Source organism: Adiantum capillus-veneris, chromosome 15 (genome assembly GCF_014529385.1).
Source record: "Adiantum capillus-veneris isolate H3 chromosome 15, ASM1452938v2, whole genome shotgun sequence".
Lineage (NCBI taxonomy): Eukaryota > Viridiplantae > Streptophyta > Polypodiopsida > Polypodiales > Pteridaceae > Adiantum > Adiantum capillus-veneris.
This window is the reverse complement of record NC_140945.1, coordinates 69,050,078-69,075,315: the sequence shown is the minus strand read 5'-3', so window position 1 is coordinate 69,075,315 and position 25,238 is coordinate 69,050,078. Positions and strand designations below refer to the sequence as shown.

Here is a 25,238-nt window from a genome sequence, read left to right as displayed (position 1 = left end):
TTAACGCTCACAATAACTTTGCATCAGTCACTCCTGGTCGTGCGATTGAGGCCAGACAATGGTCAAGATCATGCCAAGTGGCCACTCTTAGAATCAAGAAGCTCATTAGGCCCGTGTCACATTAGGGCAGGCAAAGGTTGGCCAATCCGAGGTGGCGAAAAACCATTCGTAGATGAAAAAGGAAAAGTTGGCTTGCAGAGCTTGTCAGAGGGACGGCCTTGCACCCTCGACGAAGTTCACTTAGCAGCGGCCATTCGCGAAAAGTGCACGCGGGAAGCAATATCACAAGCTTTGAACACTGTCTGCCAGCGTGAAAGGCGGGCGTCGAACCACTTGTGCTGCTCTAATTCGTTATCAACTCGGCGCAGCATTTTTTCAAAGGCTCAGTGTGACAGCAACGTCAAGGACCAACTTCAAAAAAAGGGTGGGGCGGGCGTCATAGTGTGACACGGGCCTTAGGCTGACCAAGTAAAAATGTTCTGCTGGAACATTGACCTTTTTGATCGAAACTGTGGACGAGAGAAGAAGAAGAGAGTTTTAACGTCGTAGGAAACTATCCCGAGAGAGAGAGAGAGAGAGAGAGAGAGAGAGAGTCTCTGTCCAGAGAGAATATGCTGCTACGGGCTGAAGACTCTGTCGAGTGCCCATCAAACTGCTCTGTGCGCGCGTGTGTGTCGTGTAGCGTCTTGCGAGCCCAACATCAGTATTTTCTGTATTCGCGGTCACTGATATCTAGTTCTGAAGCAGGAAAATATGCACTTTTCATCCCTGGCTTTGCTATGCACAAACTTGCTCGGCTCCATGGCGCCTGTGCAATCAGCCCTCATATGGCAGCCAAAGATAATCATGGAATATAGTGGCAACTGGTCTGTTTGGCATGCGAATTTCCTTCTCGCCGCCCTATTATGTCTGATATTCATGGTGGTTTTCATATGCATGGTCTTTCCCATCCTCATCACCACATGGACCACTGCAATTATCTTCCAGATTCTGTTTGGTGAAGCTCTTGGGAGGCAGCGTGGCTTTGTTGCAGACAGTCATCGAATGGCTGTGGATATGTGTTGTGGGGTCGCAATGAGAGTCATTCAGGAGTGCAAGTTAGTAGCTGTTGTCACTTGTTTGTTTTGCTTTCTTTCCTTGAAGAAGCTGTGATGACATGTGAACCACATTGATTATATGTCTAAAGATGATGAGAGCAGCATATAATTATATGCTCAACCTCTTCATGGGTTTGGCCCCGGTCCTTATGTGCGAAATTTCTTAGAAATGCAAGTCAGGTACTGGTTGCTCAATAGGGCAGCTGTTGCAGCATGAAAGCATGAATGAAGATTTATCAAAGCTGAATAGGCCTTTTCCCCAATTTGACCTCAAGGCTCAAGATTTGAGGTCAGAAGCGCGACTGTAAGGCGAGACACTGTATATTGAGGTTCCGTCCATAATTATGCGACTACTCGGGATGGCCACAAGCAAGATGAGCTTATTGGGAATGACATAGTTAGAGGATGGGCAAGAAGGGAAGTCTCAGATGGAGGACTGTGTGGTACGCCTTCGAACTTAACCCCCCCCCCCCCCCCCCCCCCCCCCCCCCCCCCCATTAAAACAATATATAAACCCAAGAACTTGATTAAGTATGAGACATGGGAAAAATTGGGGAAAATCGCTTTGCATAAATTTTATGTGTTGCCTTTTGATTTGATATCCTCTGATGATAAGTCTAATGATTTCATGCGTTTTATTTATGGCTGTAAGAAAATGGTTTATGTTCCACCATTTGCAAAACAAGAAAGGCAAGTTTTTTGTCATGTGTCCGACAAAGTATTCTGCTGTTATCTTGGAGCTCTTTGTAGTGTGTCATTTTCAGCTTTTTGAGGAGTTATTGTGCTCAATCATGAGCACTATTTTTGTACAATTCATTTAACTTATGTTGCATTGAATGTAAATCTATATGGCATTCCTTGAGTTGACCCAAGAACTTGTCCAGTAATCTGCGGTGTCATTTTTGTACTAATAGCTGATGTCATAATCAAGGTGTAGTGAGGAGTGTTTTAAATTATTTGAGAAGTTCCACATACATATTTTTGATACCTGCCTACATCACAAGAGAAACATAGTTCTTAGAGGCTTGCTCTAGTTCGGCGTATGTTCCTTATAATTATGGGCTCAAAGGGCATTGATTGAAGCTTAAGTAATTTCTTCCATGCATAGTAACATGGGATGCCCATTCTTGGCCTTCCCACCCCACTGCCCTCTTGTTCCCCTCTTATTAGCACCGTTCCCTTGTTTTGAACCCCTCGTGTGGAAACAAGATTCCCCTCTAGCCCCCGTCTCCTGGTCCCTGTCATAGTTGTTTGGGACGTGTCCCATGTTACTATGAGAGTCCCACGCCTTGCCTAAAGTTTTTCACTTTCTGAATTGGCTGCTTGTGAGTCTTGAGATAGTAAGAAAACTTGGTGGTAAGAGTTGTTTTGCCTGTTGTTGAGCCCATTAGGATGGTAGATATGTGCAAGCTCACTCCTTGATTGCAACACATACATACACAAGCGCACACAGTGTGATTTCATACATCTTTATATGTGCTTGTGTGTGTGTGTCTCTATATATATTACTGTTGTTGGTACTGCCGAAAACTCATTGGTGAGGTCATTCTTGACAATACTCTTGTGTAGACAGTTCTTGATGCTTTGTCAGATTCTTATCAGACTTTTACCTCCACCTTTAGGCTTGTGACAGAGAAAAAACTTGATGATGTAAAGTTCAAAGGTCTTGTTGTCAAAGTCGACGATGCGGAAGCGTAGAGACGAAGGGGAGAAAGAGAGAGAGAGAGAGAGAGAGAATCTCCTGAACCAAGCAATCTTGGCAATGAATTGATGTAAATACAATAGGTTGCTTTTATAGCAACCTCAATAAATTGACCTACCTAGACTTTGATAAAAAAATACCTAAAAGCCAAACTAAATAATGGGATCACATTGGGCAATTCACTTGAGATGTCACCCTCTCTGCAGCTCATAGTGGACATAAATAGTGAGACCAATTCGATGAAGAATCTACCATGGACACCCCAGCAGAGGATCCTTTCCACTAGATACACCTCGGATTTGCTACTCTCAATGTCACGTGCACATCCAGCCCTATGTGTACGTGGACAAGCTACTTCATGACATGGGTTGGGTTCAGTTCAGTCAGCCTAGATTAGGAAGTGTTCTAGCACCTTTGTGAGTCTGTTCGCTGACCGTGCATGTCCAGACACTTAGAGTAGATGCATATCCTCTGGTTGCACAAAGCATGATCATCAGATTTCCATCAGAACCCATCAGGAGCATTTTTACAGTGCATAGACCTATTTTCCCTAGTTTAGCCAATTTTTCACTTATTATTTTTAAGTGACTTTTGTTGGGAAACTGGGTAGGGCAAATGACCAAGCAAGTATATAAGAAACCCTAGCGCTAGCACTTTCTGGCAGAAGAGGTAGCAAGGACCAGACATCCGGCAAAGCACCTTCTCTGCAAGACCCCCCTCGACGGATGACCTAGCGTTTTTAGCCAAGAATAGCCAACGTTTTCTTCCATTGCAGATCAGCCCTAGCGTTTTGCATTTGCAGCGGCCTTGCGACAGTAGACAGATCAAGATCATTAGCATTTTTGCAGTAGTACCTCCAACCAGCCCTAGCGTTTTTGGATCAACACAGTCTCCTAGCGTTTTGCAGATTCTACGCGACAAGACCACCAGAAGCATCAACGTTTTCAATTTTCAGCTTTCAGCATCAAGACTCCGCAGTAGAATCCCGAAACCTCTCACATTCACCTTCCCGCAGAGCAGATCCTCGCCGCACGGTTAGATCAGCCAGCGTTTGCAGATTCAGCTCGGAAAACGCAAATCTCCGCATCTGTGTTTTCAGCGCGTCATCGTTGCATCGTCGTCATCGACATAGAGTCAGAAATTCAATAGATAAAGATTTGCAGATTTCAGCCATTAGCGTTTTCAGATTTCAGTCCGTCTTGTCGTCCTCCTCATCGTCGGCAAGTCCATAGCATTGTAGAGATTTGTGCAATCAATAGTAGACCGCTCTCACCATAGAGAGTGGGGCCTTCAGAGGAGGGGTTGACAACATTCTGGTGTCGTATTCTTCTCTCTCTATCTCTCAGTCTTAGTACCTTCATTCACAGTGTTTACCACTTTGTTTATAATTATTTACACTCTCTCACTAAAGGAACGCAAGGCTCTCCCTTCCGTAAGTAAAAGGATTCCTTGAGCACAGTTCGGAGCACTCCTCTTGAGCAAAGTTCAACATTCACTTCCGATGCACCTTACATTGGTAACAGAGCTTTGACAGTGTTCTGTATCACTCAAGGAAAGAACCACAATAATTTATTTATTTTTGCTTGTTGCGATCGCACGTAACCCAAGTCCTCTTGGGCGTGTCGATTCCTAATCGTGTTTTTGAAGAGTGACAGGAAACCCAAGAAAGAAGGGCTTGTCCAGCCTCCCCTTGTTCTCTTTTCACTCATTGAGAGCAGACCCATGCACTTAGCGGCCGGCCAATCGACGTAAGGTGGGAAAAAGCAACCTTGGTGTGAGCGCAAGGCCGCCAAGGGGTGCGCCCGCGGAAAGAGTAGAGCTCGGGTAAGAGAAGATCCTTCTCTAACACAGATTGCAAGCTAAAGAAGAACCTCAAGACCCTCAAGAACCTCAAGACTCCAGAACCTCAAGACTCAAGAACCCAAGAACCCAAGACCCACACGAACCCAAGTTTCTCGTGAACTTAAGAACCCAAGACTTCAGTGTATGGTCATTACCCGAAGCGGAATGGATACTTTGCATGAAGGTGATAAGCATGAGGGTTGTGAAGAAGAATTTTGCCCACTAGGAGGTTTTTCCGACCCTCCCCCTTCCAACAAGAAGCGAATCACGTTGCCTTGGAGCGCGAGCGCGAAGCACGCGAAGAACGAATGCAGCTATTGAGCGTGAGCGTGAGCAAGTGTGCTTGGCGGCCGAAGCAAGAAAGGAGATGGCCGAAGAAAGACGAGCGGCCTTGGAGGCCGAGCGTAAGATACAGAGAGACCTACGCATGCAAGAGTTGGTCCGACAGGTTCTCACCTCGAAGTCCGAGCCGGCCAAAGATGTTGGTAGTTCATCAAGTGACGCAAGCCGAGATTTGGACTCCAACAACCCCATCACAGAGAAGATCACATTCAGTAAGTATGATGGTAAGATGGATGCTACGATTATTCATTCTTGGTTGCATCAATTTAATGCTTATTTTGCGACAACTAAGAAGACAAAAAATAGCAAAGTTTTGACAGTAGCTATGTACCTTGCCGGTGATGCCATTAATTGATACCACGCATTGCAAGAAGCACAGTTGACTGCGCCCCTAGAGGAAGTTGAAGAAGGCACTCCCCTTTCCTTCAATTGGGCCGACTTCCAAGACATGCTCAAGGTGCGGTTTATGCCACCACAGTACCTAGCACGGTTGAAAGACGATTGGCGCGGTCTCAAGCGAAATGGTATGCCAATTATGTTTTTCTCTAATCGTGTTTTGCAGCTCGGCACCCAATTACGCAAATCGGATGATGAGCGCAAGGAGGCTTTCATTTTCGGGTTGGACGACTATATCAGGTTTTGATGTCGAAGTCCTGACCCAATCGATCTCAACAAGGCGGTAGTGATTGCTCTCGCACAGAAATGAAGCACAACAAGGGAAAGCCTAAGGAAAACAAGACTTCTACAAGTACCACCCAGACTCCTCAAAAAGGAAAGAACGGTAACTCTTCTAAATAGTCTCTCAGAAAAGAACTCTCCAAATGAACCTAAGGGTAAAGCTAACACAATTGCTAAACCTAACTCACTCCAGATGCAAAGACAAAACAATAAATTTTAGGAGGATACATCACGTCGGAAGAGCAAAGCATTTATTCTAAGGAAGGTCGTTATCATTGTCACATCAAGGGTCACAATAAAAAGAACATGTCTTAAGCTTGAATCTAATGACTCTAAAGAACCCGCAAAACCCACTTTCTCTGTCAATGCAATAAATGAGAACACGAGTGTGACCCAAGTTTCTCATGATCCTCCCATTGACGAGTCTCTCATTAAGTGTTATGGTCATGTGAAGGGTCAACGTTTTGTCATATTGTTTGACCCAGACAGTGTGCATGATTTGATTAGTGACTCTCTTGTCGAAAGAGCCGGCTTGGAGGTTAGCAAGACATCTCCTTTCAAGGTGTCAGGCTTCTATCTCGGTATGGACGTTGTCATCACGCGCGAGTGCCTTGATGTTTTGTTCATTGTTCAACAAGCGTCCTTCCACAGAAAATTTGCAGTCTTTCCTCTTTTAGGATGTTATATGCTTTTGGGCATTCGATTGTTTCGTGAGCATAACCCTCTCATTGATTGGGCGGAAAATACGTTCACTTTCAATGCCAAAAGTGACTCTCCCATTGTCATTCGTGGAGAGCAAGTTGTTCATTCTTTATCTCTCATTTCTAATGTGCAGGCGAAGATTGAAAAGAATCCAGAGAAGGAGACTTTCTCAGTCTCTTTTTTTCCAGAGCATGACACACATGATTTGCATGATCAAGATGTGATTATTCACAAGCATGATGATTTGCATGATATAGATGTGATTACTCCCGAGCATGATGATTTGCAGGATAATGATGTGATTGTTCACAAGGATGATGGTTTAGTTGATACTTTTTCTAGTAAAGCTAACCTCATTGCAGATTCAATAGATCACGAAGAACCTATCTTGGCTCTCGAGTCGAGGTCCAAAGAACCCCCATAGGAAGTATTATGTGTATGAATGATTAGTCAACATGCATTGTTCAAGTGTTTCATTCGTGATGCTTTCCTGTATTTTAATCACCGTCCTTATGTGATCCCTTTTCACAGGCATGACATATTGTACGATGAACACGATTCACTCATGAATGAGCACGGATGTATGCGGATTACTCATGAAATGATAAAATGTTTGCATTTAAGGAATTCACATTCCATGTTTCTTCCTTGGCATAGGATTAAGCATCAAGCATCCGCATTTCCATTGTGATTTGCCACAGTTGATTGATGTAGATCAGAAAGACAAGTTTCGATTCCATTGTTTGCGTGTGTTTGACGAACGATTTGGCACTCCGTCTATATGTTCATCTACATTGCATGCACAATTTTTAAAGAAGACTAGAATTTTTTCAGTCACTTTACATGGAATGGGTATGTTCATGTTTTTGTGTTGGAAGTGGTTTTAGGAATTTTCATCTTTGGAGATTCTTGAAGAAGGTAGACGCATGACTATAGACTAAGTTGAAGCATTGAAGGAGCCACAGATGACTGTGTCGCTTTCGACGCGGCCCAAAGAAGCAAGCGTTGCAGACCTTTATGAAGTTCAAGTATCTCACGATCCACACATCAGAGTTGGCCGATGAAGAGTCCTTTCCATGATTCTAGACGTTGTTGGCAACCTCTCTCGACGCCATACAGTTCGGTACCAGTATCTCACCTTGAAAAGGAGGGGATGTCACGTGCACATCTAACCCTATGTGTACGTGGACAAGCTACTTCATGACATGGGTTGGGTTCAGTTCAATTCATTCAGCTTAGATTAGGAAGTGTTCTGGAACCTTTGTGAGTCTATTCGCAGACCGTGCATGTCAAGACACTTAGAGTAGATGCATATCCCACAGCATGATCATCAGATTTCCATGAGAATCCATCAAGAGCATTTTTACAGTGCATACATCTATTTTCCCTATTTTAGCTAATTTTTCACTTATTATTTTTAAGTGACTTTTGTTGGGAAACTGGGCAGGGCAAATTGACCAAGCAAGTATATAAGGAACTCTAGCGCTAGCACTTTCTGGCAGAAGAGACAACAAGGACCAGACATCCGGCAAAGCACCTTCTCAGCAAGACCCCCCCTCGGCAGATGACCTAGCGTTTTCAGCCGAGAACAGCCAGCGTTTTCTTCCATTGCAGATCAGCCCTAGCGTTTTGCATTTGCAGCGGCTTGGCAACAACAGACAGATCAAGATCACTAGCGTTTTTGTAGCAATACCCCGAACCAACCCTAGCGTTTTTGAATCAACACAGTCCCCTAGCGTTTTGCACATTCTACGTTACAAGACCTCCAGAAGCATTAGCGTTTTTCAGTTTCAGCATCAAGACTCCGCAGTAGAACCCCCAAACCTTGCAGATCTCACCTTCCCGCAGCAGATCCTCGTCGCACAGTCAGATCAGCCAGCGTTTGCAGATTCAGCCCGGAAAACACAGATCTCAGCATTTGCATTTTCAGCGCGTCGTTGTTGCATCGTTGTTATCGCCATCGTCATCGACATAGAGTTTGAAATTCAGCAGATAAAGATTTGTAGATTTTAGCCATTGGCGTTTTCAGATTTCAACCTGTCTCGTCGTCGTTCTCATCGTTGTCGACATCGTCGGCAAGTCCATAGCATTGTAAAGATTGTGCAATCAATAGTAGACGGCTCTCGCCATAGAGAGTGGGGCCTTCGAAGGAGGGTTTGACAACATTCTGGTGTCATATGCTTCTCTCTCTATCTCTCCGTCTCAGTACCTTCATTCACAGTGTTTACCACTTTGTTTGTGATCATTTACACTCTCTCACTAAACGAACGGAAGGCTCTCCCTTCCGTAAGTAAAAGGAATCCTTGAGCACAGTTCGGAGCACTCATCTTGAGCAAAGTTCAACATTCACTTCCGCTGCACCTTACACTCAACTTTGTACCTTAGAAAAATTCCATCTTGAGCATCGGTTGCCTTGTAGAAAATTGTACTGTAGACCACACTACAGCCAAAAATCCCCATTCGTGAATTGTGAACACATCACGTCCGAAAATACTTTCGGGATAATAAACTTTAAAACACATCGTGTCCATAATCCGACCAACAACAATGGATTGGTGCACCAATCCATAGTGTTTTAGGTACGTCTGATTGGTTCCCTGCTAGATACACATACCTTGAACTCTGATCTATGGGTTCACCAATAACTTGAACTCCAACACAAGGGTCCAAATTAATTATACGGAGCATTGTTTGTCCCTCTCTGCCACTCACAAGCCTCTCTCTGGCTGAAGCTAGTGGTGGCAATTGCCTTATGACTAGAAATCTAGTGCCGTGGCCACTGTGGTCACCACCATGTGTGCCATGCCGATCTTGCCTTTGTCTTTGTCTATCTGTGAGTTCCTGCTTTTGCCTTTGGCTTCAAACTCCCAAGCCTAACAAAGTGTCATGTCACATGTATAACAATGGTTGTCGAACCTCATGGATACCGAGGCAGCTGAGTATAGGTATTGTCATCTTGTCAAGCTTGCCTTTGCCTCTGTCCCTCTATCCTCTAGCGAACCTGTCCATTTGTCACGTGCACATTTGACCCTATGTGTACGTGGACAAGCTACTTCATGACATGGGTTCAATTCAGTTAGATTAGGAAGTGTTCGGGCACTTTTGTGAGTCTGTTCGTAGACCGTGCATGTCGAGGCACTTAGAGTAGATGCATATCCTTTGGTTGCACATAGCATGTTCATCAGATTACCATCAGAACCCATCAGGAGCATTTTTACAGTGCATAGACCTATTTCCCTATTTTTGCCAATTTTCACTTATTAATTTTAAGTGACTTTTGTTGGGAACTGGGTAGGGCAATTTAGCCAAGCAAGTATATAACAAACCCTAGCGCTAGCATTTTCTGGCAGAAGAGGCAAAGGGAACCAAGTGTTCAGCAGGCACCTTCTTAGCAAGACCCCCCCCCCCCCCGGCAATCAACCTTGCATTTTTAGCCACATATCCTAGATCCAGCCTAGCATTTTTGCACGAAGACAATGTCATCAGGAGGTGTATTTTTCCTGTTGCCTTCTTTAAATATGTACTACATATTTTTATTTATTTTATTTTTACTTGTTTTCCCCGAGACCTTTGAAAAGGTGCACTGTGAAACGGCTGCGACCGAACGGGTTTCTCACATCGGGAGTCTAGGTTAGTCAGTCTGGGACTGGTGGGGCCAATTAGCACTGAATTCTGATGAGTATGGAAGTTTGTGCGCGCTAGATGGAATTAGGGCCACTCAGCAAGTCACTTATTACTTTATAAGTCAATGGGAACTAGAAAATTAACTCAAAAGTCCCACTAGAAAATTAACTCAAAAGGGGCAAACTGGACACATGGCGGCTTTTGGGGAATTTGCCAGATCCAGCATGAAGAGGGGGGCCCAATTTGAGAGAGGACGCTGATTTTTGCACAAAAAAAACTTACAATGTGTGTGAGAGTAGTGGGTGCAGGTTTACAGCTTTAATGGAAAGCTTGCCTTCTCCTTTGCTCTATGTAGCACGATGATTTACTCTCGCGCATCTCTCTCTCCCCTTTGCACATATCATAATGCCTCACTACAGTGTGACATAAAAACGCGTTTCGGCCTTTGAAATGGCTGAAACGTTTCTGTGAAACGGGCGAAACAAGTCGATTTTTTCTTTTTGCCCCCCTTTTGACCAGTTGACCTTAAACCGCCCATTTGAGGATTTTTAAAGCTAGGCCGCTTCACAAAATCGATATCTTGTTTACTCGTGACTCAAGTCTCACATCCAAATTTTGGTATTTCACATGTTTTGACAGGTAAATTTATATGTATATTCAATGTATAATTATAGGTACATACATGTAAAACGAAACATGTGTTTCACTTTCTTTGAGCCTCGAAACGAAACGTTTCAGAAACCTCGAAACCCCAAAACGCACGAAACCCCGAAACGTCTCATGTCACACTACCCCACTAGTTGGGCTATTCAAATGATCGCGTACAGTCATGTGGGTTTTATGCGCGTTTGCTAAGGCAAGAGCCTTCTGAACAGGAATCGGATTAGCTAATTGTTAATCCCCCACAGATACGCACAGCCCCATCGTGAAGGAGCGCAGATTTGGAGAGTTTTCTCGTGTGAAAACTCCTCCAAATCACAGGGCAACAGTCCCATTGCGTGCGGAAGGTCTTGGGGAGTGTGTTGATGCGTTAGCTCCATCCGAAACGACCTAAAACAGAGAAATACAACCTGCTGTGTAAAATTGCAGGTTTAGGGTTTTGCTCTGAAAGTGCACCAGAACTCCGCAAAAGCTTCGAGGAAGCTAGAGTGTGGTTGTACAGGTTTTTGGAAACTTTTTAGAGGCTGTAACAGTGAAAAACAGTGCTCTCCGTTTTCTCGCCAGCCCACAGAAAAGCTCCAGAATCTCATGGGAAGTCACCCTGGACTTGTGTTTTTGGTCTATACATGTTATACTGCTCTTATGCTGTCAAAATTGGGCCAAATTCTGAAATTACAGCCCTAGACAGGTTTGGGCAGCTAGTAAAGTTGCTTGGGGATTTCCCATCTCAATCGAATAAAGAAATATTGCAAGGGGTGCCAATTTTTGGGGCCAGCAGGGTGTCGGTCATCGTTGCGCACGGCATTCTAGCCGCTGGATGCAAGTGTTGAGTCTCTCTCTTTTCCTTCAGTACTCTGTGTGTAATTAATAGGTTGGAGATTTGGTACCGCCCTTTACTGTGTACAGGCCGGTTATATGGTTCCATCGACAGGATAAGACACTTTTTCCTCAAAGAGTGCGTCGTGGATTGTTGTGGGTGAAAGGATACAGAGTTAAGCACTATGGTAGAAAGGAAAGACGAAGGTTCTGAAAAGGAAGCATCCTCTTACAGTGGGCAGGAGGAGCAAAGGGTTGTTGACAAAGGGAAGCGACCCATGGAGCCGGAGGATGAGGATCTTTTCTTCAAAGCTCGGTTCTTGAAGATCATGGATATCTTTGAGCAAATGGCTCAGAATCCGAAGTTACAAAAGTACTTACAGGCTCCTAAACAGGATGTCTCTCCCCTACCACCTGAAAAAGAGGGTTCACATGCAGAGGGGTCTCATGACACTCATGGAAAGGCTCCTGTGGAAGAGTAGCAGCAGGTGGTGAAGACACCCAATGTGTCTACAGGTCCAAAGGAACGTGTGGTATGTGGACATGAGGGTGTGAATGGTCAAGGCAGTATTGAACAAGCCGTTTGACAGACCATTCCACCGTTTATTTCATATCCTGGTTACTTTGGTGGTGGTTGAGTGTTTTAGGCTATGACTGGACCATCCACATGTTTACAAGGATACATATCAGGAAATGTGTTTGGGGCAATGAAACCAGGTGCGGTTAACCCTATGTATGAGAACATAGGTGTTCAACCAGGTTTCCAGGGTGCCTATGGCAATTTTGGGATGCGTGGAACTCATTTTGGCATGGCTAATTTTTCACAGCAAAATGCTCAGAATGCGAATAACCTTGGTAAAACAGGTGATATGAGTGTTGGAATGCTTAACCGAGAAGTACCACTTCTTCAAGCACCTGTTGATGATAATGTGGTTAGTACGAGCCAGCCAAAGGAATACAAAGAAGGCGGGGCAGCCGTGAAGTTTGATACTTTTAATGGCACACAGGACAAAGTGAAGGCCTTGACCTTCATACAGCAATTTGATGCAGCATATGCAGGTGGAAACTTCACAGAGTCTTCCAAGATACATAAGGCTGCCACCTTTTTGAAGGGTAATGCGTTAAGATGGTGGACCACATTGTTAAATCAGGGCCAAGCACCTACAACATGGGTCCAATTTAAACAGATATTTGCTCCTGCGTGGCTCACAAACACTTTCGAGGTGGATGTCATCACGGCATGGTATGATTTGAATGCGTCAAATTGTGCAAATCTGGAAGAGTACAATCAGAAATTTTGGGATGCCTTGTTACCTTATGCATAAGCTCTTACAGGTTTGTACCATTGACAGAACATATTGAAAGGTACTGTTGTGGATTGCCAAAAGAAATCAGGGAATACTGTACGAAGACCAATGTCATCAACATTATGCAGTTGATTGAGAGTGCGACAGTGGCCAATAACTTGTTGCAGGGTAAATTCAGTGGATTTAAAGGTAGCAACAAGGAGTCCCATGGCAAGCAATTCTCAGCCAAAGGCAATGTCACAACAACTCTCATTGTACCACCTTTCAAGAAAAAGCCTTTTGGAGGACAGAGGCAAATTAAACCTTCTTTTGTGCAAAGCCACGGGAAGAAAATGCATTTTTCTGGCAAGACATTTGAGGAGAGGAAAGCTCTAAGAGAGGTCAAGAAATGCTACATTTGTGAAGAGAAGGACATTTTGCTAATGAATGCCTGCAGAGTATGTCACAAACTGGTGACGTGGCGTGCCACAACACACATATACATTTTGTTGGTTGTGGGGACAGCATGATGATGTGGTTGGCTGCAATACGGACGCCCGCGATTTGCGGAGGCGTTGACAGGTGGCAGGCTGTACGGATTCCGCGATTTTCGACGTGATTTACGATTGTTTTTGGCGTTGCTTTTAGGCCTTGCTTTTATCTACGCAGGAGAGCTTGAGAGAGAGAGAGAGAGAGAGAGAGAGAGAGAGAGAGAGAGAGAGAGAGAGAGAGAGAAACATTCTTCTGTTTTATTTTTACAAGCAAGAGAGAGAAAGAGCCTTTGCTTTATTTTTCCAAATCTTTTGAGGTTTTTGAGTTTAACAGCTTTTGGGCTCTGCTTTTGGCATCCCTTGTAATTTTTAAATATGCAGGCAGGGCCTCATAACTCTGAGCATCTGGATGCAGAGTCTTGAGTGTGAGCGCTTGCCCGCACTCTTGTACTTTGAACACAGATTAATGCATAAAGAAATAGCGAAAGGGGCGCCAGTCTTTGGGGCCAATATCTGTAGGCATGAAACTCTGCCGGGCCAGTGTCGAATCAATTGTGAACTCTGAACTGTTTTGAAGTGTTTATTTGTGTTGTCGCGGTAGATCTTGACTTGGGGTGTCCAAGTCTGTTACAGAGTAAGTCACAAGATAAGGATGACAAGTCAGACCATAAAGGGAAGAAGCCAAAGCCAAGTGCAGGACTTGTCCCAGATTTGGTTGGTGATCAACCAAACATAGATGCCACGCAATTGTGCAGAGCATGGGGCAAAGTTAGAGACCAGACACAGTGCTGGTTTTCTTTGATCTAGGAGCCCGTGCAAATTTTATAACACCAGAATTGGCATTGAAGTTGGGCATTCGTGCAGAGGAGATTGGTATGACAGGTGAGGCAGGTTTGGCATGCGGAGGTCATTCAGAGCCTGTTACTCCCATTTTCGGGAAGCTTCGTCTGCACATTCAGAGTTATGTGGATGCGGAAGAATTTCATATTATGCCACTTGAGGATTGTGACGTGTTATTGGGTATCCCATGTTGTTACAGGTTGCATGCTATGGTGGATACTTACAACAAAAAAAATACCCTTGTACATAGAGGAAAGACTCATGTCCTTGATGTAAAGCTTAAAGATGAGTCTGTTCTAGTTGTTTTTGCTTCTGCTATTTCATCTGTAATAAAGAATCATGTTTCTGCGTACTTGATCTTTGCAAAAGAAGTACCTGAAGTTGTATCTAATTTGTTTGCTTTAAATAAAGACAGGTCAACTTTTTTGAGTGGTTTTGGTGATTGTTTTTTGGACTCTTTGCTTGGGGAGTTACCTGCAAAGAGACCTGAGGATCATACCATAGATCTTGTGCCAGGTTCGAGTCCACCGAATAGACCACCATACAGGGTTAGTGCAGCCCAACAGGAAGAGATTATGAGTCAGGTCAACGAGCTTTTAGAGAAGGGGCTGATTCAGCCCAGTTCATCCCCTTTTTGTTCACTTGTACTCCTAGTGCAGAAGAAAGATGGTTCATGGCGCATGTGCATTGACTATCGCGCCTTGAATAAAAATACCATCAAGAACAGGTTCCCCATACCGAGGATAGATGACATTCTCGATCGGCTTGAGGGAGCGTCATTGTTTACAAGGATAGACCTAAAGAGTGGTTACCATCAGATACACATTAGGCCAGAAGATGTCCATAAGATTGCATTTAGGGCAACATTTGATCTCTATGAGTTTCTTGTCATGCCATTTGGTCTCACAAATGCTCTGCCACATCTAATAGAATGATGGACATAATTTTTAGACCATATAGAAACTTTGTCGGTACCTTCTTCGATGACATGATTGTCTACTGAAAGTCTGAAGAGGAGCATACAGACCACTTGACCGTAGTTTTCAATGAGCTACGCAAGAACATGCTACTCATTAATGCGAAAAAGAGTGAATTCTTTCTGGAAGAGATTCACTTCCTTGGGCACATTGTTTCAAAGGATGGGGTACGCATGGATCCCGCTAAAGTGGAAGCAATTAGGTCATGGCCAGACTTGAATTCCGTACATGACATTCGAAGCTTTCTAGGCTTATGTTCCTACTACAGGAGGTTCATTCGAAATTTTGTTGAGATTGCTTCTCCACTCCATGCACTGCAAGGAAAAGGAGTTACTTTCAAGTGGACAGCTAAGGAAATTTTAGCCTTCAAGCACTTGAAAGAGAAGCTGAATTTAGATCCGGTAATCATTTTGCCAGATCTTTCGAAACCTTTCGTGGTTCAGTGAGATGCATGTGGCCATAGTCTTGGTGCAGTTCTAATGCAGAATGGCCGAGCAGTCGCATATGAGAGCAGAATTCTTTTGAAGACCGAAGGAACTTGCAAGTTTATGAGAAAGAATTGCTGGCAGTAGTTCATGCTCTCACTAGTTGGAAACACTATCTGCTAGGGACTGATTTTGTTGTCCAAATAGATCATCAAACCTTGTGATTTTTGCTCACACAAACGAAGTTGTCTGAGAAACACATGCGATGGGCGAACATCTTGTCAATGTTGCATTTTTAGATTGTGCATGTGCAAGGAAAAAAGAACGTGGTGGTTGACGCGTTGTCACAAAAGCCCCAAATTTCAGCGGTGTCAATTCCGTACCATTGTGAATTAGACGAAATGAAGAAACAATATGCTGAAGATTCAGATTTTGCAAGGATCTATGATCAGCTTGTTGATGGGCAACATCATGAGCATTATATGCTTAAGAATGACTTTCTCATGATGCATGGAAAGTTATGTGTTACTAAACATTTACGGCCAAAAGTTTTGATGGAAAGTCATGCTCCACCTTATGTTGGGCATCGTGGAATTGATGTGACAGTGAAAGGGGTTGAGGCATTCTTCTATTGGCCAGCTTTGGGTCGAGATGTTGACACATTTGTAAGAACGTGCTTAGTATGCCAAAAAGTTAAATTTGACAAGCAAAAGCAACCGGGATTGTTGTAGCCATTGCCGATCCCAGATAGGCCATGGGAAAGCATAGCAATGGACTTTATCTTTGATCTTCCAAGGATGCAAACAGACAATGATGGGATTTGGACAATCATTTGTAGGTTCAGTAAGCAGGCCCATTTCATTCCTGTTAGGAAGAAGATAAAGCCAGAACACATGATCAAGATATTCATGAGTAATATCTTTTAGTATCACGGGATGCCTCAATCAATTGTCAGTGACAGGGATCCACGTATGACGAGTCTTTTCTGGAAGGCATTGTTTGAGAACATGGGCACTACGCTAAAGTTCTCTTATTTGTTTCATTCACAAACTGATGGGGACAGTCAGAAGAGGCAAATTCTACTGTCGTGGATCTGCTCAAATGTTATGTGTCAGAGCACAAGGCAACTTGGGAACACCATCTCCCATTGGTTGACCATGCTTATAATAACACGATGCATATGTCAATAGGTAAGGCACCATTTGAGATAGTGGAAGGAGGGAAGAAAGTCTCGCCCATTTTGCAGACTAAGGACAAGATATTTGAGGCAGACAAGTATGTGCAAGATATGGATGAAACATACAAGAAGGTAAGGATTGCTCTTGAGAAGACTCAAGCTAAGCAAAAGAAAGTTGTTGATCGTCACCGACATGAACTTGTATTTTCACTTGGTGATTGGGTGCTTTTGCGCTTTGAAAAGGGCCAGGTTACGGAAAAGGAAAGGCAAGGAACATTTGTTTCCTAAGCTCAGTATGCGATATTATGGTCCTTTTCATATTTTAGAAAAGATCAGTGATGTAGCTTACAGGTTGAAGCTACCAGAAGGCTGTAAAATACATAATGCTTTTCATGTCAGCCTTCTAAGGCCCTTTGTTGGTGATGTGCCGAAGAATATACCTGACGAGGAACAACCCGAAGTGGAAGAATTGGATGAGATTCTTGTTCCTGAATAGATATTGGCACATAAGGAAAGCAAGGTTAGAGGAAAGGTTGCAAGACGCTATTTGGTGAAGTTCAAGAACTATCCATCATTGGATGCTAAATGGATGGAAGAGTTTGAATTGGTTGATTCACCACAACTATTGCAACTAATTCTTGAAGCCTTCCAAGTGGAACCCACAGTGACTTGATGTAGCTCTATGGCGCAATGTGAGAGCATGGTTCATGATGCTCCAAAGACTAGTTAAGCAATTGTATCTACTCTTTCCATACAGAATTTGGCTAGAGAAGTTTGTGCTTGAGAGTACACCATAAGACTTCTATGCTTGATATATGTGTGGTAGCCAGGTTGGTGGGATTGTTTAATTGTCCAACGCTACATTTTCGGAAGCATGTATATCTTGGATTCCCATCATAAAATAGATGTGATATCAGGAGATATCAGTATGTATTATTGGCATGCAAGCGAGGTCGCTTGCAGTATTTCAAGGGTGGGTGTGTCACCGGGAGGTGTATTTTTCATGTTGCCTTCTTTAAATATGTACTACATATTTTTATTTATTTTATTTTTACTTGTTTCCTTGGGACCTTTGAAAAGGCGCAAGTGGACATTGCATGGCCAGTGTGAAACGGCTACAGCTGAACGGGTTTCTCACATCGGGAGTCTAGGTCGGTCAGCTTGGGATTGATGGGGCCAATTAGCATTGAATGTGAAAGTATGTAGGAAGGAAGATAACTGTATATAGAGAGGCTACTTCTATGTGTGCTTGAGACACTAGAATGGAGGCCTTCCATGGGCATAGTCTGCCAAGTGCTTGGAAGGGTTTTAAGGATTTTAGCTTGGATCTAGTACTTAACACAAACACAAGGTTACTTCACTTCAGAGAATTGAATGCAATATGAGAGAGAGAGAGAGAGAGAGAGAGAGAGAGAGAGAGAGAGAGAGATGACACGGCATGTTGGGTCCCAACCTCCCTCAAGGACCCCCTTGCTCTGTTGTCAAAGCAAGTACCTTTTTAAATCACTTGCACGATGTTGATACAATGACTAAATGTTGAATACTTAATGTTGATGCTTCATGCAAAAATACTAGGGTAAATTTGATACTGTAGAATTGCAAATGCTCAGCTGAATCTGGTGCAAAATTGTTGGGTTGATCTTAGACAAAAATATTGGACCGATCTTATGCAAACGTAAGGTTGAACTCATGCAATGACGTTGGGATAAAGTGATGCAAAATGCTTATGATGTTTGGGTACTTGCGATGGAAACACTAGGTGTTGAGGTGTTGTGGACGTTGGATGCCCTGCAGGCACTTGGTTTTGATTTCCTAAAAATTGAAGGCCAAGTGACTCTTGTATAGGTTTTTTAGCCATTTTCTCTACCTACTTAATAAATGACTTAATTGACTCTTTTATAGGTTTTTAGCCATTTGCTCTACCTACTTAATGAATAACTTAATTGAGTGTCCATATGTCTATATGCTTAAGTGATTGTATTGTGCAACTGAGGATATGCAACTTTGACCTGCCTAATCATGCATGTCCTTCTAGAGGCTCACAAAATACGAGGCTAGATGCCAAGCTAGCTAAGACTGATGTTGACCTGTAGAGCAGTAGCTTGTCCACATGGCTGAAGTGCAATGCACTCGTGACGTAGTGTTTCAAATGTTCGATGGTTATATGAGAACCAAAGACATCGACTTCTACGTTGAAATATCTATTTGCCCATAAAAATATTGATGCAAAGGAAGAACCAACAACAAGAGAAAGTTTCACTCGGGTTAGTACAAAGGATTGTGATTGTGTGTTTGCTCGTTGATTTTTGTCTACTATACACATTCCTCTCTTAGCCATGATGTGGACTCTCAATTGTGATGCTCATTTCCACTATTCTTGAGCATCAAGCGTCACTTATCAGGTTTGTACGCTTAACATGATATGTTTATGTTGGTCCCATACATCATATGTGGTTGCCGAGAACAATAGTGAGGTCTCTCTCTCTCTCTCTCTCTCTCTCTCTCTCTCTCTCTCAGCTCCAAGTTTACACTGAATGTCCACAAACTCCTAGCCTTATTTGTGATTTTGCACAAATTCTCGAAGCACGTGTTACACTATTTTTGAGTTGTGTGGTTTGCAATTGCTACTAAGCGATTTTTGGGTCTTGTCGATTGAACTCCTAGACAGTTTGGAGGATATAAAAATCTTTTTAAAATATAAATTTATACTTTTTTGTAGAAGCAATATGCTTTTTCTACTTTTGGGTCCTAGAGTTTATTTTTGAGGTTTTTTCCTATCAAAAACATCAATGTATGGACAATTTCTAGAGACCACTAATCTCGCCAAAAGAACAAAAGGATGAAAAGAAAGTCTAAGAGGCAAAAGCTATACTAGCTTCTTTTGGTCTAAAAGTTACTTTTGAACATTTATTTATGTATTTTCAACCATGAGAACCCGGGATCTTACAAATTGGTTGATTAGTTCATCACAACATCCTAAGCATCTTAGATAATGCCTAATTGGAATTCTAACACACTTTTGGATGTCACAAAGTTATATGACTGAAGATATGATGCGTATGCCCTTAAAAAAGCCTTCATCAATCCCTTAGTTTGTCCCTTATCTTGTGGCAAAGATCTTAATGTTTAATTATGTTTTTTTAACTTTGGAGATAAGGTTATGATGGTTTGAAGTGGTGTTTCTTTAAATCATTGTTGGTTTGTTTAATGCTAAATCTTCAACTTGAGAAAACCAATACTAATCATTAACATGTGCTCTCTCTCTCTCTCTCTCTCTCTCTCTCTCTCTCTCTCTCTCTCTTTGTGGCTCGATTAAGCAAGGATGTCCATTGTGATCAATTCTCTTTATGCATTGATCAATTGGAACAAACAGTACTTAACTTTATGCAACAAGAAGGCATTGAAGAGGTTACTGATTGCAATGTGGTAATGATACTATTGTTGTATATGGATGATGTAGTGCTTCTATCACATACTTTAGAGGACGTACAAAAGCTTTTAGTAGAACTTTTTCTTGTGTAGTGGGTGGATTGTGAATGAACCCATAACAAAAGTTATGCTTTTGAAAACCCATCATCATGAGAAACCATGCATTGCGTACAACAATGGGACACTTGAGGTGGTTGAGAGTTTAAGTACATTAGCTTTGAGATTATGGCCAATTAGCCTTGAGATTATGGCCAATCACAAGTGACATGAATGTGCTATGCATTGTTTGGAAGTTGGAAAGAGAACATACTATGCATTTAAGAATATGTGTGATGCTGAGGATGTCAAATGTTAGGTTCTCAAGAAGTACCGTTTAGACACATTAGTGATTCTGATTCATCTTCTTTGAGTTGATGTGGGGTGGGAGTATCTCAAACTCTACTTGGAAAGAGTGTGAATGTCCAAATGGGCTTTCTTACAAGCTTTTTTCAAGACACAAACTCCATATATGCTCCTACCACTTGAGTCGATCTCTTCCAATTGAGGATATAGGCATGAAAAGGGTTGTGGAGTAGATAAAGAGGCGTCAAAACCTCACATTGACTTCTTACAATTGCATGGAAAAACAAGCAAAAATATTCAAAAAATCCATAAGAGCAAGATCTTGAGCACGGGATATATGCAAGACATAAAGAAGTGGTTTGTGAGATGGGATGCATTATGCATACTATATGGCACCTCAATAGACTCCCAAATGAATAAAGCTTTTCTATGATGCCAACATATTATGGCTTGGGAGGAATCCGGTGGGTCATGCTTCATACATTATACCATCCATTAGGACCACTAATAACTATCATTTTGAGCCTAAAAACAAGGGAGGGGGTAGGGTATGAAGTTCTAAATGAGGAGAGGAAGGAGGGGATATAGATGTGCAATAGAGCTGTTAATTTGTCTAAATAAGCAAGTAAATTCTTTAATGGTAACATTTATAAGGATATCATGGATTCTGATGGTAAAGAATGATACATTTGAAAGTTATAAATGGGTGATGAAATAAGACTAGATCGATTTATGTCTTCTCAATGTTACCAATGAGGGCAAAGTAGTGAATGAGACCAATTTTATGTACAATACATGAGGCACGTGGATTGCTTTGCTTCATGTCATCGCACGGCATGCAAAGGAAGAAATTCAAAGAAAATGCTTATTTCTTGAAAGCATGTACCCTCTAAGGAAACTCATAAATGCTCTTTATGGATGATACTAACTCTTCTTGCAGCCATCACAAAAATCTACATGTAAGATAGGGGTTAAATAATTTTTTGAGCCACCAATCGGATAAGTGTAAAAAGAGAGGTCATAAATACCTTGTACATGTCATGTTTCCCAAAACTCTCTGTTTCTAGGTGTCATGTCCTCTTGGAAAAACACACTAGAACGAAGAGCTTTTGTCAAGCACTACAAGGACGTTTTGTCAAATCCATTGTATGTCATTGCACTTTTGGTTTTATAATGGTAATCTCCTACTCTTGCACTTCAGATTAAGTACTTCTATTGTAAGATTTATGTTGTGTTGGGTTGGCGTCTTTTGTGCTAAATTTTTATTAAAAAGTGGTTAGGGAGTTATTCTTATGCTAAAGCATGCCTGCTCTGTCAATTTTAAGAACATGATAACCTTGTGAGCCTAGGACAATTGCCCTTGTGAACCTTGGAGATGCATCTGCTATGAAAACCACCATGATGTATCAAGCACTATGCCTAGATGTATCAGTAGTTCCTAGGATTACACTTGTATGCCAAGTTTGGCTGAAGGGGGCGAGTGTTGGGGTCAACTTGGACGTCCAACTTTGTTTGAACATGGATATGAAGCCTATATAAGGCTAGGAAAGCTTGATGATAAACCTTTTCCATTTTGGCTAAATTGTGTGTTCTTCTTCTCTCTCTCTCTCTCTCTCTCTCTCTCTCTCTCTCTCTCTCTCTCTCCTTTTGCACTTCATCTCCTCTCTTCCAGAGAGTGTACGCTTCCGCATACACGAACCTTAGATTGTGGCATAAGGTACTTGTCTCATGGTCTGTATAAGCTCGATTCTTAAGTCTGTGGAAAGCTTTGCAAATATAGTTACAAATTCTAAAGTTGTTTTAGATGCTAAATTCTAGCATGCATGTTTTGCACATCTGAATTTGGACAATTTGATGCATTTTCAGGCTTGATATGGTTGCCTCATTGCCCCCTTTGGAGGCACAATCTAAGCATGTTTGTGAAGGCTATATTTTGGGGAAAATGCAGCGCTCTAAGTTTTTGAAAGATGGTTTAGTGCGAGCTACTCACAATTGTAGCTTGCTCACAGTGATGTTTGTGGCATGATACACACTCCTTCTTTTAGTAACAAATTGTACTTTATGACTTTCATTGATGATTGATTACTCACGACATACATGGGTATATCCGCTTCAGGCTAAGTTCGAAGTATTTATGTGCTTGAAATCATTTTTACTGTTGATTGAAAAGTGGAAACCCTCCATTCTGATTGAGGGGAGGAGTATATGTCAAAAGAATTTGATGCGTTTCTGGTTGTCAGGGGATAAAACACCAATGTATAGTGCCTTACACACCTCAACAAAATGGTGTTGTTGAGAGGAAAAAAATGTCACTGATGAGTCACTTATAGAGATGGCACTATGTACGGTCAAGATTTGTCACATGATTTTTGGCTAAAGGATGTCATGTGTGTTGCCTACGTACCTAATAGCAGTCCCACCAATGCTTCGTAGTCAATGACTCCATATGAGCCCTGGCATGATAAGAAGTCATCCATTGGTCACTTGCGTGTTTTTGGTTGCTTGGCTTATGCTCTAATGCAATAACAACAATGCACAAAATTGAATGATACATCTATCAAATGTATCTTTGTTGATTACTATACTGAAAGCAAGGGTTATAGGTTATATCATCCACAATCAAACTGCATCTTGACTTCTTGAGATGTTGTTTTTGTGGAAGATGCAATTTAGCCCTTGTTCATAGAAATTTTTTAATACCTTGTTGCCTCTTTTCAATGGCAAAAATACAAATGTAAGTCCAAATGGCGGAAATATTCAGCCTATATAGGTTTGAAGTGATGTCACAAATCAACCTATTTTTAATGCAGATGTAAATTATGTATTTGATGAGGACACGACTGAAAATGAGGAAGCTAAGGTATGCCAAAATGGTTGTTGCATACTATGTGACAGTAAATTGGATACATCTTTTCCTAGTCGTACATGTTCACGTTCTCATCATGATTCTTGTGCATCGGATTGTTATGCTTTGGTTGTGTCAAGTATGTGTGACGAGGTTGAACCTCTTACATTTCATGAAGCACAAAATTTAGAAAGTTGGGTGGCTATTATACAAGATGAATATGATGCACTTGTGAAGAATAATAAATGGTCTTTATGTGACTTGCCTCCTGGCAAGAAGGCCATTGGTATAAAGTGGGTTTATGAGCTAAAACACAAGCTAGATGGTAGTATTGATTGTTAAAAAGCAAGACTTGTTGCAAAAGGTTATGCTCAACAAAAAGGCATTTATTATGAAGAAACTTTTTCTCCTACTTGTCGTATGACTACTGTTTGTTTCATTTGTGCATTTGCAGCTTATTTTGGATCGGATGTACATCAACCAGCCATTAAAATCGCTTTTTTGAATGGTGACTTGTATGAGGAAGTGTACATAATACAACTCGTGGTTTTGTCAAGAAAGGATTGTAAAAAAAGTGTGTCGACGTAATAAAGCATTGTGTGGTTTAAAGCAATCTTCTCATGCTTGGTATGAGAAAATTGACAACCATTTGACAGCATGTGGCTTTCAAAACAGTCTAGCTAAGAGCACTTTGTGATTCAAGGTGATTTAAATGCCACATTTGAGACATCAAATTTGGGGCTTTTACATCATTATGTGGGCATTTAGCTTAAGCAATGTGATGAGGGCATTGCATTATATTAGGCAAAGTATGTGTAAACTTTGTTAAGCTGGTTTGGACTTGATGATTGCAAATGAATTGCCACTCCAATGGAGACATGTTTGAAGTTTAGTCTACATGATGTTGGAGATCCTACAGGTGTTACCCATTACTAGACAGTCGTCAGTTGTTTCATTTACGTGTGCATTACAAATACAGTTTGTTGTCTTGCAAGTTAGCAGATTTATGCATAGCCCTGAGTATATGCATTTCTTCCAAACAAAGATCTTTATTGCCCTTGGCGGCACTTCCTTCGCTTCTCTTCAAATCAATTCACCCTCCACATTTTGATGAGCAAAGTGAACCAGTCCATTTTATAAATCAACTTGTTATAAATTCTTAAAGTTTTAGAGAGAGAAAATACCCTATTTTGGGCCATTGCTAGGCTTTCCAATCAAGGTATGTCCCCACGATAGGCATTGGGCTACTGGATAACACTTCTGAGACTCTATTGATAAGTAGTCTTTCATTTAGATTCAAATTATGCAGTAGCAGTAATTGGTCCACGTCCTTCCATCAGAAGTTGACCTAGTCCCACAAGTTTCAAGTGGGCGAGGCAAAGGAAATGTAAGGAATCATGAAAAAGTTGATCACATTCACCTTGTTGTGGAAGTGAAGGAGAGAGAGTATTCCCACCTTGTAATCTTATTGTTGATTTTTCTTAGGGCCCAATCTTGCTAGTCCGAGATGTCCACCCTAGAGGTGCCTCAAGGTGTCTGAACACTTCCCTTTGGAAATAATTTTGCCTCACCACTCGACGGGGTCAAACGAGTCGTTTTCAATGAGTGATATCAATCAATGTTGCATGAAGAGCCTAGCACACTGGAAAACAATTGGAGGATCTCGAGGGTTCTATTGAGTATTTGGGAGTTGGCTTTGAGACAAATGTTCTTCACAATAATGCAAGGCATCCATACAATTTAATCATTTGCTCCAGTGGGAGTCTACTTGCTCTTCTTGTGCTCTCTCTCTCTCTCTCTCTCTCTCTCTCTCTCACACACACACACACAATGTTGTTGCCAAACTTTTGATCAATGTACAAGAGGGACGTTAAGCATTATATGTTGGAGTTAAGGTTCCAGGAATGCACACACAACTTGGAGATGGAGAAGAAGCTTAAGGCACGCAATTGGGAGTCAATTA

At 42.1% G+C, this 25,238-nt stretch overlaps 2 protein-coding genes across 3 annotated transcripts; both read left to right on the top strand.

Annotated features, from left to right (window-relative positions):
* The first annotated feature begins 869 nt into the window (after nt 1-869).
* LOC147440839 (uncharacterized) lies at nt 870-23,014 on the top strand. Of its 2 annotated transcripts, none has more exons than XM_086482656.1 (2): nt 870-1,540; nt 22,297-23,014. In XM_086482656.1, the coding sequence occupies exons 1-2, from the start codon at nt 1,503-1,505 to the stop codon at nt 22,454-22,456; spliced, it is 198 nt and encodes a 65-aa protein (XP_086338782.1). In that variant the 5' UTR covers nt 870-1,502; the 3' UTR covers nt 22,457-23,014. The 2 variants fall into 2 exon arrangements, with proteins under 2 accessions (XP_086338782.1, XP_086338781.1); XM_086482655.1 differs by lacking the exon at nt 22,297-23,014 and adding an exon at nt 13,622-22,290.
* LOC147440840 (uncharacterized) lies at nt 12,102-13,607 on the top strand. The gene has a single exon (XM_086482657.1). The coding sequence runs from the start codon at nt 12,114-12,116 to the stop codon at nt 12,786-12,788; it is 675 nt and encodes a 224-aa protein (XP_086338783.1). The 5' UTR covers nt 12,102-12,113; the 3' UTR covers nt 12,789-13,607.
* Nucleotides 23,015-25,238: the final 2,224 nt, after the last annotated feature.